Source organism: Plodia interpunctella, chromosome 9, assembly GCF_027563975.2.
Source record: "Plodia interpunctella isolate USDA-ARS_2022_Savannah chromosome 9, ilPloInte3.2, whole genome shotgun sequence".
Taxonomy (NCBI): domain Eukaryota; kingdom Metazoa; phylum Arthropoda; class Insecta; order Lepidoptera; family Pyralidae; genus Plodia; species Plodia interpunctella.
Genome location: NC_071302.1, coordinates 8,100,913 through 8,111,726, shown reverse-complemented (window position 1 = coordinate 8,111,726; position 10,814 = coordinate 8,100,913). Strand labels below are relative to the sequence as shown.

The window sequence follows — 10,814 nt, the reverse complement described above, 5'->3', positions numbered from 1 at the left end:
GTATTGGCATTTGGAATTAAAACGGTTGATACTGAACTCGTTAAACATTTTTGTATGTTTGGACTTCGAAAAGTTAGCTTGTTTACGTTACATTTAGTATAACGTATATATACATATATTTAGTATAACGTTTTTAACTCTTAATAGTGACCCGTCCTCGCTTAGCTTGTGTAAAAACATAATAAATTATACATCTAAACCTTTCTTAGGTCTTCTTAGGTTTCTAGGAATCACACTATCTATTGATGAAAATCTGTGTAGTACCTAGTTTTTGAGTTCATCACGAATAGACAGACAGTTTATGAATCATCACAATGATCTTAAATATATCTATTTTATCTAGATCATGCATATTTTATAAGTACAATTAATTGTCGGTCGTTATTAACTACTCACCCTATTTAAAATTTGACGTGAAAAAAGGCTAATGAAGGTCTAATCTGAACTAATGCTTTGAGTCTGAGCTTCCCGGCTTTACAAGTGTTATGTATTACTCCCTGTAAGTAGTGGTTTGCTATTGCCTTCTCCATTTCATACACTTGTATAAAAAGTCTTCCATTTGTAGTTCCACAATAAATTGGGATTAGTAGCGTTGGTATCACTGTTTATCGAAGGTTGTACTATTGCAAACAATACGTTGTTTTCAAGGGATGTCCGACGTCGAGCTGTTTGCTGAAGTGCTCCAACAGTTTGATCGAACCTTGTTCCCTTCTTCAGCAAAAGTAAACGGGTTTTCTCATTTATCCTATCCTATGATGCCTTTCCTCATTTTTTTTATGCTAACTTAACCAATTTAGTCTTATACACAACCCTCTAACAATACTTAATTTAAACAATATATTTTATATAAAATTACCTATTCTTTGTAAATCCAAATTATATAAATTAGACTATGGGTATTATCAATGTAGTTTTTGTAGGAATAAACTTTTGTAAGTTAATGTTAATCGGACATGTGTTTGGCTGTTCAATTTTAACTTTAAGGGTGGGTTGCACCGTCAACATTGACTTTAACTTTAACGTGCGCAGAAAAACTCATTATACGTCATTTTGAATAAACTACAGGGGCGCGCACGTTAAAGTCAACGACAAAAGTAACGGTGAGTTGGATTGTCAACTTTTAAGCGTTATAATACTGGCGTCATATTTTTTTAAGTTTCCTAAAATCATCGGTTGTTCAAATTATAATTTCTTTTATTACTTCAAAGAATTTACATGTCTATTGGTACGGCTCCTCCTGCGTGTTGTCACGAAGTAGCGATGGGTGCTGTCTCTTTCGCTTGCTGTAAAAACGGAAGGATACGCGACAGTTCGAAGTAAGACGCGCAGACTAACACGATATATATTCATGATAAGTGCGGGCGCAGCATAATAGAATGGTATGGATTCCACGACCAGCCATTACATACCACTTCGAAGTACTGCCCATAATTTACAGCACGTCCGGAATGTGTAGCTTAAGGCCATAAAGATAGTGTTCAGTAGGGGTACGTGCTGATAAACAAACCATCTTGTAGTTAAATTGATGTATGGACTGCCACAAAGACTACAGCTTTTGCAGCTCCAAAGATATATGATCACTAAATTTGAACTCTATACCAATACGAATAGAGATTCCAAATTTAATATGCGATTACCAAAATAGTCTTGCACGATGCTTTTCGCCTCGAGCAAGGTTGTTCCTCAATTTTTATACCAACCCTTGGACCTTGTTTACTTTTGTTATTAAGATACAAAATTTGTCGATTCTATTGAAAAAGAAAAATATTCATGGGTACTAGGAGCACGTAAATTGAAATATATGTACACTAGCTTATGCCCGTGACTTCGCCGTTAAGTTTTCTTATATTCAACAACTGCAATATTAAAGAGGGTTGACATCAGGCACTAGGTCTATCTTAAAAACGCAGTCTAGGTAATCTTAATTAAAAAATTCACTTTTTTAGGCAGTTGTGTGTGACACAATTCAAAGTTACTTAAGCTTTTTCACGACCATAATTAGTAGTCGAATAGAATCTAAGAAAAAACTCGAATTAAATCAATACAATGGATCACTTACCATAATTTTGACAAATGTACGTACCTAGTCAAAATGTTATAGACTAATAGCAATTCAGAACGACCAGTTGACCGTAGGTATGTAAAAAGAAAATCAGGTTCTGTAACAAAAATTTTTTATTCACATGCATAAGGTCGCCTGCAATGATGTCCAGGCCTCTTTCACCACATATTCGTAGGACCTGTCATAAATAAGAAATGAGATTTCTTCCGTAAGTAAATGGTTCCAAAAACGTGATGCGATAACGTGACGGCATATGTTGGGCGCAGCGTTGTTTTATATATATTTATTTTTTGTATTATCTTTATAGTTCATCATCCTTACATAATACAAGTTGCCCTGTAGCATCTACCTGTCTGTACGTGTGCAATAAACACAAAAACTACCTGACGGATTTTGGTACGGCTTTCATCAATAGGTGTACAATTTACTATGGTTTTACTCAAGCTAAGCCGAGACGGGCCCCTATATAATGTTCTATTTATTCTCGGCTATGGCTTAAAATAGAAATTAAATTTCGAAGATTCGGCTAACATTTTACGATCAGTGTGTTACAGCTTGGTTGTCAGAAGCATCTTTTTGAATAGTGTTCTTGCACATCAGTTGCCAATGGCTTTTTACCCTTTAGTCGTCTCTTACGTCATCCACGTGTGGATATCTATTATATTTCTGAGCGGAAACTACAAACCTCTAATTCACTTTATCACATTAACCTGCTTAAGGAGTGTTTTTTTAAAGAAAAACTGAAACTTGTTTAGCCGGCTGTAATAGCACGGTTCGCAAGATAAGACCGTTTCTTTTTAATTTTCCTTCTGGAAATTTCAAATTACCCCAATCCCCCCTGAATAAATGAGGATTGTTGCACTACCTACTCTTAGCTTTTTTAATTTATTTTCCACCGCACTCACGGAAAGTTCTCGAGCTTTTAGTGTAAGGTTTGATTAAGCGCTGCTACTAGTGTTATTCTGATACAACCAATTTATCAAGTTGAGTTTTATTACTTCTGATTTATTTTATGATAGTACTTTTTAGGGTTTCGTTACTTAAAAATTCATCATCAACGTCCATTTGTAAAAACCTTTTTTTCATATAAATGCGTGGAGATATTTAGTTAAAATTAATTTAAAGTCGATCAATTTTAATAATTAATGGTTATGCTCAGCTATTATTATTAAATTGATCAATTAAACTGATAAGTTTATCTGATCAATTTTAAGTTAAGTTTTTGAAAAAAAAAATGTGTATGAATCATAAAGACAGTTTTTATATTATTTTACTTAAGTATTTATTTTTAGCCTTGCAACTACTCTATTCTTACCTGTCCTAGTGTTAAATTATAGATTCACTCTATATAAAATTAGTTTATACAATAGTAACAATTTTTAATAATTATGGTAAAATACTCTGGAAATATTACTATTTCTTAACCTATCGTCAAAAAATGTTAACATTTCCATGTATGATGTCGGTTGGTTTCCCTTGGGAACTGGGAATGAGGTCTTTCTCGGGGGGTTGTCTCTGTCGCAGTTGGCGTCCCACCACGCTGTGAGATCCAACCCTGAGATGAACGAGCAAGGTAGAGGCATGTTTCTGAAATTTAAAAGAAAATGTATATATTTTTTGCAAAATCATATATACAAATATGCAATGTTACCACGCCAGTGTGTTTATACAAACTTTTTTTTAACAGACCATAAATTTACTAGCTAATGAAAATACAGGTCACTGTTTGTCATTGACGTAAAAGTCGACTATGGTTTCGATTAAATAGTAGACCTTTTTCAAGACGAGTGCGTCTCGGCACGCGCCGCGAAATAAGCAAATAAGTATTTTTTTAATAACATAATGGTATCACTCTCATGTTCCCGGAGAGAGAGATAGGTTCATCAAAAGCGCGTTACAAGAACTTAAGAAACACAGAGGCCCTCATGATATCATTTCCTTCATTTTAAAGTACTCTAAAGCATCTTGTCCTGAATAGCAAATGGCGCGACAGTAATTGCATTCTCTCATTGCACTGCCGGCTCACTTAAATTCTACTGAGCACGGACTATCTAATGGTTGTGGGCGTTTATTTGCCTAACTAGGCGATAATTTTACAAGGTTTCAGTACATCTTCTTGCATAGCGCACGTTTATCGTTAAAAACGAAAAAATGTATTTTTTCTTTATCAATGTAAAAAGTAGCTACATGATAGCAGCATTTAACATTGTTTATTATTCCGTTGTTCGGTGTACAGATTTAGGGTTGGATAGATTCGCGATCCGTCAAATTCAATTCTTGACAATTTTTCTGTAAAATTATTCTATCATTTATCATCAGTCTACTAATATAGGTTTGTAGAATAAATAGACTCTTTCATCTACGCGTGTTCTAGGTTATATTCGGAGCTGTAACGCCCCAAATCCCTTGGTTCGCGTAAAAAAATATGAAATAGATTATTGACGTCAGATAGGCGGACGGTTGTAAACAACCATCCGCCTATCTGACCTCAGCCCTCATTGAGAATGCTGTTGTTGCTTATTAGCTGTTAAGGCTATGTGTCACTTAGTTGTTTGTAGTGATCGTATTTTAGGGCGGGACCACATGCCTAATAGTAACTTAAATAGACTATGAAGTTAAAAATAATCTTTACCCGGGTCCAGTAGTTCGAAAGGCATGCGGTTGTATGAATTCGATCGCTTGTGAATTGTCACATGCAACTTTTGCCAGGTTACTTTTCCTAATTTCTTGTAGTTGAGCTGTAAAATCGTAAGGAAATTGTAAAAAAGGAAAATTAATAATGGCATTTTTTGCGTTGAATTTTAAACATGTTGGTATGAAACATATCTACTGAACATCTACATATGAACGCTGACTGTCGACTAATTGAAATATCAGGGCAAAACGAAATCGCTGTAGATATGTACACTATTTTTAGAAAAGTTCTTTAACTAAGATATTATTTACGTCGCTCGTTCGATTTCGTCGATTTCGTAGTTGAGGACTAAGAAAGGATTCTGAAAATTTCATCCTAAAATGGGTGAAATAGGGAGTGAAAGTTTGTATGCACATTCTTATGTGTTCTCTTGAACACTTTGTGTGGTGGTAGCTGGGGTAGAAATTGTAAATGTGTAAGTGACTTACGTAATGTGTAACTGTGAAATTGATCCCCTCTTTCAAACCAAAATCTATCGGAATATCTAAACAACTGCAATTGTTTGGCGATGATACAATACAACGTGGTTCCTATTAGTGTATTGGGAATTGGGTTCTCACTGAATATACCAGGAATCATTTCCACGTCATCGACAGTTTTGTATAACTTTTTGAGGGCCTCAACTTTCTGTAATAAAAAATATAATTTCAATAATTTTTCAGAAATTGTATTAATATGTATGAAGAAAAAAATTGAGTTAAGATTTATTAGAACAAAATATATGAGCAAAATTTTAGCGTTATCGATCAGGACGTATACAAATCATCTCATAATAAAAATAATTGTTTCATGTGTATAAGCGAGAGAATGAGTGACCCAAAAATGAAAGGAAATATCAAAAAGGAATGTTGATGACAATTACACAACAAAGAATTACATACAAATTGAACAACTAATTATATAAAATCAACAAACAAAATACAATTTTACAGAACAAAAATGAAATAACTTTTAACTACAGATATATCTGTGCGTTTAATATTTATTACTATAACTATAACTCAGTTATATTGTTGTGTGTAAAATTTGTAAAGGAAGTACCTCCGCTGGCATGGAGTCCAAAAAGTCGTCGAACTTCTTAGCAGCTGTCATTCCACATATTTTCCGATAGGCATTATAGCCGGGCACACCTATATCTCTGCCCCTTTGTATGCCGGCCGTAAAGGCGTCAGGGGTGCTTTCATTTCCATTATAAATGGCTTCTCCAATCTTCGAAGTGAATAAGCAATTATTATTACAAAATATTAAGATTCACTCCAATTGTTTATGTCACATCAGAATGTACATACTGTAATAGCGCTAAATTAGGAAAAATAGTTATTTAAATTTTAAATTATGAATAATTATACGAATTGTTACCATCGGCCGCCATTCTCATGTAGGTACCTACTTGAATTTATTACAGTACTCTTTTGCATATAACTTGAATAAAGTGTTAATAAAAACTTAAAATTTTAACTGCAAAATACATTATCGTTTCTTAATTATATTAAAGTAAGTACATGTACTTATAATTTTACCTCAGGATCGAGTTTGTTGTCAATTTTAGCAGCATTCTGTAGAAACAGTCCTCGACTGATCTCATCGTAATTTTTTCCCTTTTCCAATAATTCTTGGTTGAAAAGGGTCTCATTGAAAGGTAATTCCCCAATGTATCTATTATTATCATCGTATTTCCTAAAAATAAGGATGAAAATTAAGGTGGTAGGCTACTTTAGATTAGAACAATTAATCTGATAAAAATAATAAATTTTATGTCATCTATTTTTTTTCTATAAAAAATTAATTTAATCAGTACTAGTAAATAAATAACGGAAACAAAAAATAATTTACCAACTCACTTTATCCGGCCATTCTGGAGTGTTAAGAAAAAGTTCATAGCAATTTCATACTCGGCGTAGACTAGTGGCGCCGCGTCCTCGTAAACAGTCACGTAGTCTATTTGCTGAGATAGAAGTCCGGAGTTAAACATGTTTCTATGTCCTGTATCACATTTTTCATTAGCGATATTAGATTTCCAACCCACGTACCCAAGCAAAGAGTGCATTCAAGTTAATTAACGTATTCAATTTGAAACATTTTCTCGGGTATCTCAAAAGTATTTTCTACTTTGTAAGATTTTCGCTTGCTTTTCCGTTACATAAAACTTTGAAATTGAAAACGAAATACAGGGATTTTAGCTTCTTTAAGAGCCATGCCCCATTGCTCCGTTGCGCTCCGTCTTGTTGATGTCCATCGACAGATCAGCGCAGAATAAAATAGAAATTGTATATGAAGTTTCGACCTGCAGAAAACAATGAAGCACAACGGAGCTATAACTGAGCAATGGCGCATGACTTACATAAAGACATTAAAATCGTATAAGTTTATTCCATTTTAATCTAAAAATGTATGCGATAATATTACAATGCAATCTTACCCATGATCAAAGGTAGTAGTTCATATAGAAATATATTGGCAGCAGTGGCAATATTAATGCTTCTGGCAACTTTGAAGAGTCTATCGTCTTTCCAGCAAGGGTTGAGCCGGTGGAGAGCGCTGGCTATGCGGTTGTGTTCCCGAATGAACCATATGCTAAGGATCGTCGTACTCAGGTCGAAGTTATTTGCATTTGGGGAACCTTAGTTGATAAATAGAAATTTTTTATTGGAAAATTGATGGACTTTTATCGTTATACTCATAGAAAATAATAGATTAAGTCCACAGCTGTAGGCTTCTAACAGATTTTCATCTCTACGTTTGAATACGGCTTCTATGCAAGTTTCTTTGAAATGATCGCAATGACACAAATCACTTTTATCTACAAAATACTTATTTCTAACTGCCGACTGAAGAAGCGGCGCAACAAACTTCACTTGTTCATAATATTGGCTAAGAATATTTTCTGACTCTGTCATTTATACCTATATTGTAATGTTATATGTGAAACCGTTGTTTTAGCTCAGACGTTACTATACTTACCAAATGTGTAACATGCTGTTTCATTTTTATTTGGGATACACAGTCTCTTCGGTCCAGTTTCCTGGTTTAAATTTCCAGCATCACCATTTTTATTTTTTATTTCGTTTAATAAGCCATCTTCTCCTTTTCTTACAGGTTTATGTGAGATGTCATTAATACCATATATTAAGGACAGATCCAGAGTAGGCGTTTGAAAGTTTATCTGAAATATTTTATCAACAGAATAAATGACATAATAACTAGAAAGTGTTTTTCGCCTCTTACATGGCTATTTAAGATCTGTACCATCTTAAATTTCCATACTACATATTACAGTCAATTTGTTGTGTTGCATTATCACTATAGTTAGAATTGTTAAATTCTATATTCTTTATTTTACGTATTTATTACGTACCTGTTCGCGATAGTCACCGGCACATCCCAAATCTTTAAAAGTTGTAGCACGATAGAACTCCATGCATTTGTCACTAGTTTTATCATCATCACCAGATTCGAAAATAGGTAAACATCTCGAATCTTCTTTATCATCTTTACCACAGCAACGTTTGCCATTAGCTGAATTGAATGAAAAACATTACATAATTTAAAGAGGATTATTTAAAGAGAACTACTGTTCTCTTTAAATAATCATAGGTGCAGGGCGTTTTTTGGTTAGATCCAATCTCTATTTAACCAGTTCCATTGAATAATTCACAACACTAAATCCGAAACGATTAAGAGAAATCTTGTCGCTAGTGAGTTTAATGCTCCTCTCATTATAGGCTACTGCTATGTTACTTTAGAGGAAAATGTTATTTGTTAAGTAATGGGACTCTTTAATGTTTATTATCCTGGCTAACCTTACCAGACGTATTCAGAGCACTGATATCATTTTTGATGAAATTAATGAACCCTGAGGCAGCAGAAGTGAGATATCCTCCTTGGTTATCACCTCCTTTTCTTATTGATAATAAAGTCTTTTTTATGCTGCCTGCTGATGGGAAATCAGTATCTGAAAGTAAAAGTATAGAACTGGTATCTGACATATCAAATTATTGAATAATTCTTGATTAATTTTTAAACCAAGATGTGATTACACGATTTTCATGCTCATAATGCAAGAAATAAAGATTGAGAATTTATTATTTTGTTTATCAAAATTACTTTTGCTATGAGGTACGGCCATTCTCCTAAATGGTCCTCCACCAGCTCCTCCTACTGGAACACCGTAGTTATTGCATGTCCCATCTATACGCCTGTCTTCATGAGGCCCACATGGTCTTGTCTCAATTGTACACTGGCTGGAAAAGTTAAAAAATAATAAATAGATTGTCGTGTTGTATGTCTGAAAAAATGTCTCGTAAGATGTTCAAAGTCTCAATACTGGTTAAAAGTTAAGAAACAAAATGGATAATTTGATATGATATATGATATAGAATTTTTATAAGCCCTTGTGCTACGTGTGGGACACAAATTGTATACAAATTAGTAAAATTTAATATTCCTATATTAATAAGTCAGAGTTGCAATTCGAATTTAAAATGCAGTTTGATTCTGATTTTACCATGAAATTAGTAGGCAGGTATTCCGTCGGAGTACAGTCAACAGCACATCAACCTACTCAAATTAATTGCAATCTCGCCGCTTTTACCGTGTCATAGAGGTTCGTGCAGGTTAACTCGATGTGTTGTTGACTGTACCTACTAATTCCATGGATTTTACTTACTCGTGTTTGGCCCTTCTGTCAAGTTCGTTTCCATTAACCCGATCATAGAGCGCCGCATTCACCTCAAAGAAAACCAAACACAATAAAAAAGTAACAACGTAATTCATTTTACGACCAACGACCATTCTTCATATGGAACCTTGCAAGGAATGAACTAAATCGATACACGAAACAGTTTTCCTCGATTGCTAAAGAATTAATTTCGAAGTCGAATTAAGTAAGTTGTTAACTTCCTGTAAACTATGAAATATGCGATATAGTAATCGGACGAAAACTCGCCTTTTTATTCAGTAGAAAAAAATGTTTATGTATTCATTGTTTAGTTACTCCGTTTAACCTGCATGTTAATTTGCTTTAAATAATATTATGACTATCACTGCAAATGGAGCACGTATTGTATGTGTAAATAGTACGGTTATAATAATGAGATGAAAAAATCTGGACTCGAGCGGTAATCGAACCTATGGCCGCCTTACCGGGTCAGCTATCTAGACCAGACCATGTCAGTTCGGCCGAATTAATATATTTCCTTACGTCTGGCTGGCTTATTAGGTTCTAAGTTATGATTGGGTATAACGTTTTTATATACAGGTAATATGAATCTATCTAATAATTAAAACACTGACATAATATATAAGAAATATGATTTCTGAATATGTAAAAACAACCTTCAGAAATCGTAATATGTTATTTAAATTTTCTATTTTATCACAATTGGACATGATTTAAAATCAGTCAACATGCCAAAAATTACCAAAATAAATAAAGCTTTACTGCTCTCAATTCAACGACCACTTTCTGAAATAGAAACTAACGTACTCAGTGACTTCCCTTCCCTTTGATTTCTGTTTACATTTCCCTGCCCTGCTTCTCATTATCCTGTGGGAGCACTCAATTGCCAGCAAAAGAAAGTCATTAAAACTTTTTTCTGCCCTCTGCGAAGCAGATGTTTTTACAACACGAATAAAACTTTATTCATTTTAAAGTTAAATAATAGACATCGTTAACACGTTTCGTACATGTTTCTGTAATGAATCTGAAAATGTTACCCATTGAAAAAATATTTTTAGCCTGTTATCGTATTTGAAGTATGTTTTGCATAAATAAAAGTTGGGTACGTCGATAAAATATTGTATTTTCTTGGAAAATATCTTTTGCTAAGTACGAAAGTAAGATTATAAAGTTGTCGCAATATGAAATTAATTCAGCTATCTAATAATATTATTAGATATTATGTATATTTTTATTACACCGCCCAAAGAATTTCAAGGTTCATGTACATATGAAAATTGTATGTTTTAACTTCCACCATTTATTTGTAATATCATCTTGTCTTTGAAGATTCGTTTGTTTTTCTGGAGACAATTTTTCTGAGTAATATTTTTGTTTTT

General features: G+C 33.6%; 1 protein-coding gene across 1 annotated transcript; it reads right to left on the bottom strand.

Annotated features, from left to right (window-relative positions):
• Window positions 1-3,319: 3,319 nt before the first annotated feature.
• Window positions 3,320-9,581, bottom strand: LOC128672600 (peroxidase-like). The gene is made up of 12 exons (XM_053749850.1): window positions 9,424-9,581; window positions 8,862-8,998; window positions 8,563-8,709; window positions 8,113-8,273; window positions 7,719-7,920; window positions 7,177-7,377; window positions 6,599-6,740; window positions 6,278-6,434; window positions 5,799-5,966; window positions 5,186-5,384; window positions 4,695-4,800; window positions 3,320-3,649 (listed from the first exon to the last, which is right to left on the bottom strand). The coding sequence occupies exons 1-12, from the start codon at window positions 9,546-9,548 to the stop codon at window positions 3,442-3,444; spliced, it is 1,953 nt and encodes a 650-aa protein (XP_053605825.1). The 5' UTR covers window positions 9,549-9,581; the 3' UTR covers window positions 3,320-3,441.
• Window positions 9,582-10,814: the final 1,233 nt, after the last annotated feature.